At 44.3% G+C, this 14,877-nt stretch overlaps 1 protein-coding gene across 6 annotated transcripts; it reads left to right on the top strand.

The window, feature by feature from the left end:
- Positions 1–436: 436 nt before the first annotated feature.
- NMU (neuromedin U) lies at positions 437–14,685 on the top strand. Of its 6 annotated transcripts, none has more exons than XM_061560379.1 (9): positions 437–879; positions 1,471–1,536; positions 7,115–7,161; positions 9,125–9,148; positions 9,873–9,929; positions 11,558–11,626; positions 12,649–12,722; positions 13,610–13,651; positions 14,235–14,685. In XM_061560379.1, exons 2-9 carry the CDS (start codon positions 1,515–1,517, stop codon positions 14,287–14,289), a joined length of 390 nt encoding a protein of 129 aa, XP_061416363.1. In that variant the 5' UTR covers positions 437–879; positions 1,471–1,514; the 3' UTR covers positions 14,290–14,685. The 6 variants fall into 6 exon arrangements, with proteins under 6 accessions (XP_061416363.1, XP_061416361.1, XP_061416362.1 ...); XM_061560377.1 differs by lacking the exon at positions 437–879 and adding an exon at positions 960–1,122 and having other exon boundaries at positions 1,337–1,536; XM_061560378.1 differs by lacking the exon at positions 437–879 and adding an exon at positions 960–1,122.
- Positions 14,686–14,877: the final 192 nt, after the last annotated feature.

Genomic DNA, 14,877 nt, shown 5'->3' on the forward strand with positions numbered 1-14,877 from the left:
GGCAAGAGTTTAAGTTGTGGTGTTTAAGTTGTGGTGTTTAAGTTGTGGTGTTTCAAGTGCCGACCGGAGGCTCAGGGGTCAGTACATGGAGCCGGCTCCCGTTGAGGACCTGAGTTGTAAATCCTATTATACTGGTATGAACCACCTGGTTCCACCAGCCCACAGGGGATTATTGTGTCCGTCTGTCCGTCGTACAGGGAGGAGCTGGGTGGGGAGGGAGGGGCTGGGTGGTGAGGGGAGGGTGGGCAGGAGCTGGGTGGGGAGGGTGGGGAGGGGCTGGGTGGGGAGGGGCTGGGTGGGGGGTGGGAGGGGTGGGGCTGGGTGGGGAGGGGCTGGTCACCCCGTGGTGCCCTTATAGAACTCAACGTTTAACCTACTCACGCCGGATTGTGCCCGCCCTCACAGTCGGCCCTATTTGCGGAATACACCACGCCGCCGTTGATCCTGGCCATTGACCGAGCAACCCAACGTTCCTACCAGCTCCCTCCGCAGGAATGTGTTTAATGCAGATTTTCAAACGTAGCGAGTGGAACCTCTTAGCCGGGTCTCGAATGACTGTACAAAATAAATTCCAGCTCTGGGCATATAAAATTGACTTACGTGTATGGAAAGCACCTTTGCGATATGGTGCATAGATATAACGTTCGCGGATTACAAATCTTACACAAAACTGCTTTAGTTCCTTGATTTATATGGAATTCACATATATCATGTCACACATAATTGCAAATAAATGTTTTACTGCTTAATAACGCTTAAGAATTAAGATATCTTCTGAAATATATAAATGTGCAAAAACAAGAGACAGAGGACACTTAAGTGAGCACATGCATGACCAAGGCGTTCAAGTGCACGGGTCCACCAAACTCCGCACAACAAGTAAGTACATCGCTTTAGCATTACAAATGCTGATAACGACAATCAACCGTAATTATTACAGCGGTTGGGCATAGCGGCATACACTTGCTGGTGATGACAAGAGCATCTAATTTTTTCTACACATAAATAGCATCGAGCTTGTCCTACCTGTATAAGCCGATACGGATTACCTGCAGAACATCGATGGACAACTGAGATCACTGCAGTTGGAGTACGAGTTAATTTTCATGCCATTGTGTGGTGGTGAGTTATTTGATTCTGTAGTGGTGAGACTTGGCGTGTGATTATTATTATTCTGCTTTATTGTTATTAATGCGCTTATTTACCCAGGAAAGCCTCATTGAGTGGGGGGGGGGGGGGGCAATATTGCTCTGTGTAATCCCAAGTGAGTAAATTGCAAATAATTATTCAGCATTGGGATATTTTGGCCAATTTCAGTTGCATTGCATGTGTCTAGCTACGGGAGGAACCAGAGAACCCAGAGGAACCCCACGCAGAACAGGGGGAGAACAAGCCTTTCTTGCTGTGAGGAACACGTGTCACCACTGCCACTTATTATCTTGAATCCTGGCTGGGGCCTTCCACGTGTAGTACCAAGGCTGGACACTGGAGTCTGAAATGGCCACGTAAGCTCTATGGAAGGAGGGACCGAGGGAGGTAAGTTGACAACAGTCTCTACTTCGGAGATGATCAAAGAGTTGCATTCTCTGTGATATCATCATCACAAAAAAAGTGCAGACTATTGTGTTGCAGGGGCATCCAGTACAAATATCTTAATGTGCTCTCACCTGGGGACATTAATATATCCATTTAACCATAGACAAAAGTACCGTAGATTGTATTTGTTGTAGCAACGGACAGTTTTCAGTATAAAACCTTGCCATGCTCGTAGCACATTCTAACAATAACCACAGCCCGGGACGTTCGTTTTCACAATATAATCACATGTCTTGCAACATAAAAAAAAGTATCAAAAGCAATTATTGACCATTTATTGCCACAACCACAATGTTTCAAAAACCCATTTATTAATTGAGCAATAAAGGGTGTTGTGATGACGAATTATTTACTTCTTTTTAATATGTTTTGTAATGTTATGCGTGCATACTGTTCCTTTTAACTTCATATGTAATGATCACCTCTGCCCCTCCAGGGAATTAAACTCCGGCTCGAGTCCGGACCCCTTCATCTCCATCTATTGATTTATAGCAACAATAATGTCTCTGTCTAATTAAGTCCATATTTCAGCGAGAGCAATGCTCAACTCGTGATGGTAATCTCATTAGTGTGGGGGGGGGGGAGAACGGGAGGGTGGGAGTGGGCCAGCCTTTTTGTATCGTACATTCTTACACTCGATGTGAATGCTCTCATATTACACCGAGTTCGCTGTTGTTATTCTTATGCCGTTGTTTCTGTTGCTGTTGTATAACAGCAGAAATACCACAACAAATGTCAGTGTTGTATTGTTAGATTGATATTAATATGTTGCCGTTTTGTTTTATTATTGTTGCATTAAATGTTGTGTTTTCCATTCATGGTATGGTTTCGTGGTGAGAGATTTTGGGCCAAATTATTCATGTCGTTGGCAAAATGTGCCTTTTTCGTATGAATTTTTTTAATTTAAAAAATGTGAGCCACTCCCACAAAACAATATGGTATGGCTGGCATGGTTCGGCTCTTTCTTCAAGCTATGAATACGGCCCCTTTGGTGGTAAGATGACGCAGGTTTGTTCACTGGGACCTTGGCTGGGGCCATTATAGCTTGAAAAAGTTTTTTTAGCAGTGACGCTTGGACAGAGGAAGTTTAAAGGCGAGCTTGCCTAAAATGTAGTTGATTATGAAGGATTATAAAGGAATCTCTGTACATTAATCGCAGAGTGCCAGTCGGAAGTAAGATCTATACATTTGAGTAATAGCATGCATAATTAGAACTTAAGTAGACTTTACAGAACACAGGGGTTACGTTCCTGGAAAATGCCGTGTTGGGCAAAACTGCGTTCGACAAATAATAGACCTTACGGGAAAAATAGGGTTGCATTCCTTTTTAACTTATTATAGATGATGTTCGCCCTTGTTATTGTATTAAAGGATGCTGAGTCGCTCTCCGTTTATTGTGTGTGTGGACACTCTATATTGTTCCACTTCACCTCAGCACAAACCCCTGTTTCTGTTGTTTTTCTCACGTCCAATGCTCATTTTTGACACTGAATTCCCAGCCCGATTCTCGCCCCCTAACATTGTCACTTGAACGTGAATGATTCGCCATGCAGGCATCCATTTGACTAACGTCCTCAACGACTGTGCGGCTATATCACGCGGCAAATTGGTTTGTGAACATTTCTGTTGTGCCGTTGTACGTATCGAAAGCGTTACATTATCACACAAGAACATGCACCAAAAACATCCATGGTAAATACTGTAAATCGTCCTCACAGTCGATTAATTGACACATTTAAACGGATGAAGCACTCTCACGGCACAATTATTCGATGCGGAGATGAGAATCTTAGCAGCGTCAAACCACATGCAGCAGAAACATCACCCCGTGTTCCTAAAAAACAGACCCCGTTAGGTAAATCGTGTGTAGCTGAACTACGCGTTCAATCAACGCGCACTGGGCAAGGTTCTTCCTGTATTCAGCGAGTGGTGAGACAAAAGTGTACTCCTTGCAACCCACACTGACCAGCGTGGTGGAGCGCCACACGCACATCGTGGTCCCCAGCAGTTCTCGATCCAACAGTAACTTGGAAGTTCAGATGATGAACAGCAGGAAAGTGTTGCAGATGTAAGTAGGAGGAGGCAGGTCACCGACATCGGCATTGCGGTGGCCCCTCAGGTCGGCAAATATGGAGAAGATCGGGTATCAGATTTGCCACAGCAGTGGCAACAGCAGTGGCAAATGCATACAAATAACACAAACTTGTATATATCACAGAATGTATTTTTATTTATTTTAAACAGTCGAGGGACAACTCACGAATTAAGGCATGATTCTCCAAAGTCAATGGCTACTTGTCTGAATGTTCGGGCATTATAGTATGTGTGACCATTTGAAAGGAGCCTGCATGCATTTTCGTTTAACATGTATACATTGGGTGATGACGTTCGACGAAAATGATCAAATTTAGATAAAAGCGGGCAATGTTCATTCAAAGAATCTGGAATATATTGCTATTGGTCAAGATGAAAATGATACCGTTTCAGTTTCATTTATTTGGTATATCCATGTCAGCTCTTGAATCGGTTACAACCGCAATAAACAAAAACATGAACAAGAAACATCTTAAAGTGACTACGCGCAAACAGAAAAATCCAGGAAAAAACAGCAAAGTCTTCCAGAAAAGAGCACCGTACACCAATGCTGTGTACAAAAATCCCAGTGGGATGCAAGTCAAACAATAACAACCATAAGACAATTTAGATTAAAGTTATCAGTCTAACTCTGTACTACAACAAACAAATATGGCTAAACCAAAACGTTTTAGAAATCACCAAAATAAAGCTATAAAAGCAATGTAACAGTGATCATAGGAACTGTGATTAAAATTTAACAATAAACGATATACATAACATGTACTACCAAACTTTGCAGCCATAGCTGGCTGCATGAGTCACTCCATAGCAGCAGCAGTATCATATGAGTTCATTGCATCCCCAATTTGAGTTGCTCTGCTCTGTTCTCTGTTTTAGACGCTGGCCCTTTAAGCCGCATGGTAACTAGACACATGACTCAAACACCATTGGCTTAACACTAACAATGACCTGTACCTGTTTCATTATTTACAGGGTCATATACGTTCCTCGGCAATGTAACTTGCTAGAATATGGTTAATGTTAAGTAATGTTGTAATATTGCGATTATCTTACGGTTATTTTGACCTCATTTCACCGCACTGGTGGTCATTGTGGGTTGACATGGGAGTAACCAAGTACTGCACTCGTACTCTTTGGCTTCCAACAACATCGCTCCGCAGCAGCCTATAACACCTGCTTTTTTGCATGTTGGTCTCCCATCCAAAGCACGAACCAGGCTCAACGCTGCCAAGCTTCTGAAGCATGAATTCGCCATAGGTCTCCAAACACAGACACGCAATGAACCGTCCCATTAGCGACCCGTGACTGACAGCAACACGAGTCTGTCAGGAGAGTGAGCGCAGGTCGCGTGCCATTATTGCTGTAATGTGAGACTCGCATAATCCGTAACGACGAAAAATGCAAAAGTACGGACAGGGGCGCAATTACCTCTTTCAACGGGGGTGCTATGCAAGATACGACGATGGGCCCCCCCTCATTTCTCCCGACTCACTTTTACTGAAATAGCTACGGGTGTGTTTAACCCGTGTGTGTGTGTGTGTGTATACAACATATGAGTGTGGGGAGCGGTAGTGCGGTGGTTAGCGCACTGCGATTCAAACCCGACGACCCGAGTTCGATTTCCGCTCACGGCCAATACTAATGACGATTATCTGAACAGGTCCTGGGCCTCCCCTAGATTGACTCAGTCTCAAATGCGTACCTGGTGCGGTGCGTAAACATCGCCACTGGGGAGACAAAGGCGGGCGAGGGTGGCGTTGGCCACCCACCCCCTCGCGTGCCCTACCGGCCTTCATAGGTGCTCGCAAACACTACATGCGCCAAACGTCTGTTGAGGCTAAAGTGGGGGGGGGGGGGGTTTGTCTCGTGTGTGAGATGGAGCGATGTGAATGAGGGCAGTTCATGGCATGAAATAGTCGAAACCGTGAGAGAGGGTGTGGACGAGTCTTCTTCCAGCAGTGGAGAGAACGTGGCTGATGATGATGATAATAACAACGGCGGCGTTGCCAGTGATACTCATATATTCACCTATATCCCGGCCAATGCAATTGTTTACACACACACACGAACAATGATGAATTTCACACGCGCGCACGTGCGTTCTTCCAGCAGCAGTAGAGAGAACGTGACTGATGATGATGATGATAATAACAACGGCGGTGTTAACAGTGGATACTCACACATATTCACCTATGTCCCGGCCAATGAAATTGTTTACACGCACACACAAACACTGATTCATTACACGCGCACGCACGCACGCACACGCACGCACGTACGCGCGTTTACCAGATCGCGACGACGCTTGTTTGGCTCGTCGGCGTCGTGACGTGGGCGCCGTTCGCTATAAAAACGCAAAGCCGACGTGAGACTTGCGGGTTCGACTCCAGGCTCTGACATCGCAGACTGACCAAGCAGAGGTGGCGAGCCTCGTCTCGTTCTCGCTCAACTTGTATGAGAACTCGGCTTCAGAGATAACGCGACATCTGCTGAAGCAGCTGTCTTAGGCTGTCTCTGATTTAACCAGCACCAGGACAACATCTGTTGGGCGTTTTGCCCTTTGGGGATTTTTGTTGTTGTTAATTGTTAGAGCTTTGTGAGAAGCTGACCAAAAATATTTGACTTTTTTTGGGGGTGTTTTTGTGCTTACGGTAGCCTATTGTAGAAGTTGCCTTTAGCTATGAAGGCTGCAGTCGGTAGCGTAGTGGTGATTATGCTGTTCATAAGCTTCTGCAAAGGTAACGTCCATTGATTGACTGTTAAATAATGATGCGCGCCGTGTGAACTGTGGGAATTCTGTGTGTGTCAGTAATGAATGTGCGCTTTCTCGCCATTTATAGAGTTGACAAGTGAAATAACCAGGATGATGTCTTTTTTAGGAAATACGCGCGTGGCAGTGGTCGTTCACTCAATGCGCTTCCAATCCCGACAAAACCAGTGGGCAGTGGTTGACAGTGGTTGGTAGTGTGCGAATTTTTGTCCGTACGTATGAACACGTGCGCATGTGTCTTATGTGTGGGGAGCGGTGGTACAGTGGTTAGCGTTTGGCGCTACAAACCAGGCGACGAGAGTTCGGTTCGAACTCACGCCATCATTGGTGGAAAATACCTAAACCGTGCCTGGACCTCCCCTAGGTCAACCTCGTCTTAAATTAGTATCTGGTGCGTGTGTGATGAACATTAGAACTGGGGAGAGGTGTTGTTGACGACCCACCCCCTCGTGTGCCATACCGACCTGCATCGGTTATCGTTAACATTTTGTTATAATCTGTACGGGGGGAGGATTCTTTGTGTGAGCGCTCGACATGTGTGTGTGTGTGTTGCAGCGTGTGCATTACCCTATTCGTGAGTGACGTGACATTTATCTGTTTTGCGTGTCTGTGTGGGACAAGTCATTCATGTATTTTTCTTGGCGTTAACAGGAGGCTACATACATCGGCCCTGTACAGAATTCGGCAACAACATTATGGTGAGTAAGCATGCGGTCTTTGTGTGTTTGCGTGTATATGCATCTGTGTGTACTGCGCGTGTGCATTTGTGAAAGGGTTTTTTTTGTACGTGTGAATTATTCATACTTGCCAAACAATCTGGTAAAGGCTATACGGGGGATCTTTGTCTTTGTGCGTGTTAAGGAAACACGCGTGGCGTTGCGCTACAGGCTTGGCGACTCGAGTTCCATTGCCGCTCATGGCTGACATCGGTGACGAATATCGTAACCGAGGGCCTCCACTAGGTCGGCTCAGCATTGAATGAGTCGCTGGTGCAGTGTGCAAACATCATCACTGGGGGAGACAAATGCGGTCGAGCGTGGTGCTGGCAATCCACACTCCTTCTTGTGACGTCCCTGCCTTAACAGCTCTTATCCCAAAAGTCTGTGGGGGGGGGGGGGGGGGGTCTTTGTGTGTGTGCATGTGTAAAAGTGTGATTGTTTTTTTTCTGTGTGGAACGTGCAAGAATATTCCTGGGTAACAGAATTACAAGACAATGTTTGCAGTCGTAGGGAGCATAACGATGCATCGATTAATTAGCTCATTATAGCATGCATCGCATTGGGTGTGTATGAATCGATGTTTACTGATTTCTAGCATGTTTCAAGTTTACGTGACCCCTGCAGCTGCTAGTGACCGTTGTTTGCACAATAGCGAAGCAATCGAACATTATTGAAACAAACTGCGATAAAAAAAAAGAAAGATGATTGAATGGTTACACTGCATATAGAAGGCAGGCGCATTTGACGCGTCAATGGCAATGATCTCTTTGGCACCATGCGTCCTGTTTTGCGGGATATTTATATCTACTCTGGCTCATCCAAGCCGAGCCGGCGCGGAGCCCACGTGCGTGTATGGTTATTCACTGGTAATTTGCCGAGCCTAGCTGAAACCAACCCGTTAGGCAGTTGCCTTGCCTTAAATAAATACATCTAAATCCGGCTTGAGGCCGAGTAAAGCCAAAGTGAAAAATATCAACACTAGCGATCAGTAAATCGGAGCGGGTCGAAGGCGAGAAAGCAGGCTTGCAACGCTGAAGAAGTGCTTGTGAGTGTGCGAGTGCTCGCTAACAGCAATTGCTCCAACAGTATGTCAAGGCTGTACGGGGGGTCTTTGTTTTTGGGGAGCGGTGGTGCAGTGGTTATCGCGCTGAGCTACGAATCCGGCGGCCCGAGTTCAATTTCCGATCACGGATTCAAATTATTACCTGTAGTGGTGCGTTAACGTCGCCACTTGGGAAATGAAGGCGGCCGGGCGTGGTGCTGGCCACCCACCCCCTCGTGTGCCATGCCGGTTTTCATAGGTCCTAGCAAACAGCACTTGCCCCTAAAGTCTGTTTAGGCTATATGGGGAATCGTTGTCTTGTATATCTGTGATCTTACAACTTGAAACTCAGCGTTACACGCCTCGTCGATTTGTTTTTGCAATATCAAAGCCACACACTGTATTTAACTGTCAGAGCGGCACGTCTCAGCTTCCGCAGTGGAAAAGCAAAACAACCCGCGCCTTCTGAGTTTCGCTGGGCGCCGTGGAAGAGAGGTTATCAGGGACCACGGGAAGCCCACGTGGCGATTGTGTTAGATCTGTTGGTGATCAGATTGCGTGCCTCGTTCGGAAACTCCGTTCCCGTGGAATTGATCACACGATTGATTGCATTTGGAATTCGTGCAAGCGGAGTAATGCTCTTCTGCCACATCTGCTTGAAACCCAGTGTGGGGACGGGGACACGTATGTGACCGAGCGTGCGGGCATCCGAGCTTCTGTTGCGAGCGCCTATTCCCCAGTTAATATGCAACCATGGATTGTCCAACGTCACCCAACGTTGCCCCAGCGTTGCATGGGGATCTGGACAGGAGACTAGCCCATACATTTACAGATGCAGCTGTTCGTATAATATCAGGCTGTGCTTCTCACTCTTCATTCAATGTTTGTGTCTGAAACCAGAAACCGAAAGTTGAAGATAAACGAGTGAGTCCGTCCGTACGCGACGTTACACACGCACGCCACACAAGTGCTGACAGGAACCCACACCCCACGCTTCTCCCCACGCCACGCACCCACCTAGACTTGATCCACCACTTACGACCTAACCCAACTCCTAGTTAAGTAGACCGAGTACTCGTAGCAGGAGTTAACCCAAGACTTAACGCAACACAAACGCAGCACCGCGCACGCGTTCTTCACTAAATCTATTAGGAACCAACGCACAGCGCCAGCCCAGTAAACGTGGAACGTTGGCCAACGTTGGCACAACGATTTCAATCACATGCCAACGTTACCCCACAGTTGCATTTTTTTTACAAGTTTTACTGTCTCATTTACATTATTTTTCGTGGTTTAAAAAAAGTAATTTTGTCCCCCCCACTGACCTACATAAAATCATCACTGAATATTCTGGATAACCGGATGGCTGACGTGGTAAACCGTGTGGCCTCGGTTTACTACGTGGCTCTGCTCATAGTAACTCTGCTCCCTCTCTCGTGGTTGGGGTTTAATTGTACGGAATTAATAAGCAAAACGTGTTCCAGTTCGAGAGGTTTACCATATTTCACATTTCCGCAAACATTTCGGGAAGCTTCCCTGGCATAGCTTGACGTTCGGCTTTGAAAGATTTTACTGGAATCGCATGTCAATGTGGTCATGCATGTCTGCATCTTTATTTACACGTGTACGCATGTGTGTATCCAAACAGTTCCTCTTTCATTATTCTCAAATTCACAACACAGCGCATACGCCCAACATGGGACCGGTAAGAGAATACATTCAACCTAACATGATCACATACATCATCATCCACGCGTTGCATTATTAGTGACATGACGTTAGCACCATTGCATGCACTTTTAAACACCGTCAATCCTCACCACCATCGATACATTGCCGTTTAGCACCATTATCAATAACATGACGTTACCACGATAATCATTATATTCCATCGTCAGCATTATCAGTATCGTGTTATAACCTTACAATTATAAATCTTCATTTAAAGCTTTCGTGACTACAGGAATTCATATTCTTCGGGTCTTTCGGTAAAGTCACGTAGATAGGTTCAAAGCACCTCGCGTGTTGAGGGGGTAACTTGTGGATCCTCACACCTCTTCCAAAGAACCTGTCTACGTGACTTTACCGAAAATAACCTATCGACGTGATAATATTATCATTATAATCACTAACCATACCGTAATTTTCATTAACATTACATTTCCATTTTAATGACAGGGATGCTGCCGTGGTGTAAGGGTCGCCACACTTGACTTGAAATTCAGACCTCCCTGCGCGATAGTTGAAACAATGAGCAAGTTTCTGACATCCACCTTGCTTCTGTCCATCTAAAAATATGAACGGGTACAACATCACAGTTTACGGCTGGCTCGCATCTAGAGGGCCAACTTGTGGGTCTGGCCAGCGTGGAAGTGTAGGCCAAATTCCATAAGTACAATCTACTTTGTCTCCTTTGCGCCATAAAATCTCAGTGACTGTGGCTTAGTTAAAATAGGACATCAATCCTAGATTCTCATACTTTTCCATTCAATCCTGTAGGAATTATGCGTGGTTCGACCCCTAATTTAGGCGTTAGATGAAAGAGGTTTAGTTAAATGTAAAAAAAACTCAGCTCTTAGAGCTCCGCACCCAGGATGTGTTTCCTGGTTGTTCGAAGCTTCGTAATTAAAACAAAATATTTTACAGTTATGGTAAAATGTGCCCTCATAGCATTAAATTAACGTAATTATGTGTTCCATTTTCACTCGTATAAATGCAATGCCAAGGCATGAGCCTCCCTATAGCGTTATGACTGAGTGCCTGGACTTGATTTTTTAAGTAAAAATTGTCCTCATTTATGATGCTGCAAACGTGCGTTAAGCCCAGGACACACGTGTAACCACAAGGTAAGAACTGTGTGGTTTTTGGCGATATCTGCATTAAACTTCATTGACAAGTTGCTTTTGTTTATTTTTATAAAAAATATATGAGAACTAAATAGTATTTATTTATGTGCAAGAGACCAGGATAGTCCCACTTGGGACTTTAGTCTGCCAGTAGTGGGATGATTTATATGTGTTATTCCAAATTGAGTAATTTACGGGTAATTTTCGATTTTGAAAAATGTTGATCCTAATGCCAGTAGCCAACAGATCGCAGTAAAATAGATTATTGAATCCATCTGTGCAGAGCGTTTGAGAGTAATTCCCTTGTATGCTGCTCTGGTTTCCTCCCGTATGCACCATATAATCACTCTTCAATGGATTTCGTCAAAAATGCCCTACGTAGGACTCTCCTGAAAAAGTCTCATGGCTTTTGAGGCTTTCTAGAATCAAATAATTGTCATTAAAATAATAACAATGTTTTGTTTGTTATTTGTTACATTCTGCTCAGTCGGGGGTCATTCATCCGCTGCTGAATCTGGTTCCCAAACTGTACCAGCAGCACTTGCGAAGAATACAGGTATAGTGTGCACTTAATTGGATGTCTCTCTTCACCCGACACAAAAATTAGTGCACAAGATCAAACAGGCGTAGATGCGGCAAAATATTACTTGTCAAAAACGAAAGGCATGTGCACACACACACACGCTCACTCTCTCTGCACGAGGCTGATTCATTACATTTCGTGGATAATAATCGCTCTGCTGAACTAAATAATTCCGCGGTTCAATTTGCAAGTGCGAGTTCGCGTTTTAAGTCAAATTTAAATATAAATATTTCATGGAAGCTGGTTTCTAAGTGCGGGTTTATCATAAGTCAGGTGATCGTAAGTTGAGAACTGCTTGTATGTTGAACTCCTTTCACGCTGTACGCAGCCGCAACTGTTCTAATTGGAGGTTGGGGAAAGGACAACAAACTAAACACAAAAAGAAGTTAGAAAGAAATTAGTTTTCAATCTATATTTGAAAGTGCAGAGCTCCATTGGCTTCCTAATATGAGAAGGAAGAGCATTTCAGACGGTGACAGCGAAGTGCATACGTGTACAATATGTAATCAGATGAGGTGGCGTCGTGTTTTGAGCACTTCAATCAATCTTTATTTTACGTGCCATTATCGCCCTCAATAAAGTCGGCATCAGTGCACCTTAAAACGAAACTGAAACGGCGCAGGGACACACAGCAACATAAATTTAAAAAAAACCCATCGCGCCCTCAGCGCCACACAATTGGAAGGTTGTTGGGGGTCGACACAACCCATCACCCTGCAAGGGTCAATAAATAAGTACCACTTTATGGGCATTCAACAGCAGTAGTTCTCCTCCTCAGGAAAACGTATTGAGCTGAAGGCTCTTTAATCCAAAAGGAAGTGGCTTTTGGATGTTTAACCATTTCCATTTAATTAGTTTTTTTGCATTTTCGAGGAAACAGCAGCGCCAAAGGAATATCCACAGATACGGGGAGGAGGGGGGGTATCACTGAAATGTACGCACATATGGGCCCACAAACCTATTTGTTCTACTGCTATCTCCTGTTCATCTTACAGCGCAGTGGGTGTGGGAATGTCACGAAACCCGATGTAATCCTCAAACTCTTGGCTTCAAAGCGCCGCATCACAAGGTGTGAGCTCCCGCACCTGGCTGCCATTGTGTGTATTCGACTATTTGTAACTTGAGCTGAATTTACCAGTGTATTTATTAATTTACTTCATGATGCTTTCATTTTAATTGCTCATTTTTAAATGTATGTACTAGATTAATACGTGTAACACATTCTACATTTATTAGTGATTTTAATTCGCAAGCCTGCACATCAAATAAAGTAATTGTTGGACGGACACAACTTGAAAACAAAGATACATATGCCCAGGGCAATTATAGAAGGCATTTCTACATCAGATTATTCAATAATGTGAGAACAAGAGCAGAATGGAGTGCTTTTGGAAATGTTAATTTGATCATGAAAAGTGACACACCAGTGTGCATTATCACAGTGTCTGTAATCAGTCCATGTCACCACCCATGACATGCGCATCACTGGGACACTGCCGGAAAAAAAGGAACAAATTCGAAAAAGTGGAAAGAGAAGCAGAGATAGAGGTGCACGCTTGGGAATTACACCGAGACAAAAAGAGGAGCAAGTGGATCAGGCAACAAAGACATGTCAGAGATGGTACATTAGCTGTCAAGGAAACTAAATCGTGATTCGGCAGGACACTTAATGACTAGAAAGGGACATTTCGTGGCTAGAAGGGACACCTTGTGGCGAGAGGGGATGACAGCGGAAGCACGAGACTGGCAATGGAATAGAAAAGGAGAGAAAAATACGTGAGAGGACAACCACTGGGGAGTTCAAGCGATGAAATCAGCTCACGATATGGATTATGGGGACGTTAGGACTGTATGGGACAGCATCAAGAAGTGGATTGACAATGCGCTCGTGATCGTGAACATAAATGCAATGGTTATAAAACAGAGTACTAATATGCACGGTGATTTTTTTTTCAGGCACATAATGACCGACTCGTTTCTACAGAATACCCCTGACAGGTAAAAACAAAGTGCACGTAATGATTAATTATTGATTCGTCTATAAATCATTCGTGATAGTTGTTTTCTATCAGCTTAATTTATCAGGAATGCCCAAAATTCTCAATACTCGCAATAAAGCCAGATGGTGTCAAAGGCCTGTTTAAAGCCGATGCAGAGATCAGGGCAGAAACATGACACTTGTATTTGTGTGCCAGAGCAAGTATCCAGTACACAGAGTCTCTGAACAGCAACCACAAATAGAATTTCTATACAATGCAAAAAAATGCTTATCATCGATGTGGAGAATGTTAACATAAATACGCAGGAAATGCATTTTCATATATATCTCCCTTCACTTAAAAAAATTACAGTATTTGTTTACACTTTCCATCAACTGCAAGGCCTTCTTGAAGTGCATAATTTTAGCATCATTGGTTCAATACAAGTCTTACTGACATAGAGCGTCAGGCCCACCCGAACCAATGCTGGAAAACTGTGGGATGTATAACATTAGGCAAAGGTCTGGCAGATGGATGGGTGGTAGCAATTATTACATGGATGATGTTTATATTGTCTATTATCATCTCTTTTTCTGTTGCAGGCTGCTACAAGACCTTCATCATCACAAAGTTCTAACCCATAATCCTAATTCCTAACTGTGATCCTACCCTTATTTTGCAACCATTACCAATAACTCTAACCCGGATACTCAACCCTGTCCTTAATGCTAATACCTAAGTCTAACCATAATACTGTACTTAATTCTAGCCCGAATCTTAACTGAAACAATAACACGAATATTATCTCTTATATTAATGTGAACTTATAGCAAGAACCCTGAATGTATCCTCTACTCCGAACATTAACCTAAAAAAGGACTCTAAATGAAACCCTAAGCCCAGTCCGGGAGCCAATTAATGACCCTTGCATTAACCGTTACCCCACCCTTGACTCTAACTCAAACTCGCATGATGTATAAAGTGTTGAACCTGCGCTCGCTGTCGGCAGTGCTCTCGGGATGACGCAACATTACAATAAAGGTGCAGAATCCATGGCCTGACTTTCGCTGAGTTATTGACTGTGGAAATTCAGTCTCAATGCCTTCACCGTGCAACCCGGAGTGCTTGGCCTGGGCTAGGGTCAGGGCTATGCGTAGGTTTGGCCGAGTGACTCAGAGGTCACACAAAAGACAAAGATTATCCGTGTAGCCTTAACAGACTGTTGGGGAAAGTGCTTTTAGCAAG

This window comes from Lethenteron reissneri, chromosome 26 (genome assembly GCF_015708825.2).
Source record: "Lethenteron reissneri isolate LAM-NWPU_2019-01 chromosome 26, ASM1570882v1, whole genome shotgun sequence".
In the NCBI taxonomy this organism is placed as follows: Eukaryota; Metazoa; Chordata; class Hyperoartia; order Petromyzontiformes; family Petromyzontidae; genus Lethenteron; species Lethenteron reissneri.

What these genes read in the sequence shown, in the direction of transcription:
- NMU (XM_061560376.1), top strand. Translation starts at nt 6,374, where the DNA reads ATGAAGGCTGCAGTCGGTAGCGTAGTGGTGATTATGCTGTTCATAAGC. An exon ending in CGAAAGTTGAAGATAAACGA is followed by an intron (nt 9,149 to 9,872) that starts GTGAGTCCGTCC and finishes GTATCCAAACAG; the next exon opens with TTCCTCTTTCATTATTCTCA. An exon ending in TCAAAGCGCCGCATCACAAG is followed by an intron (nt 12,723 to 13,609) that starts GTGTGAGCTCCC and finishes TTTTTTTTTCAG; the next exon opens with GCACATAATGACCGACTCGT.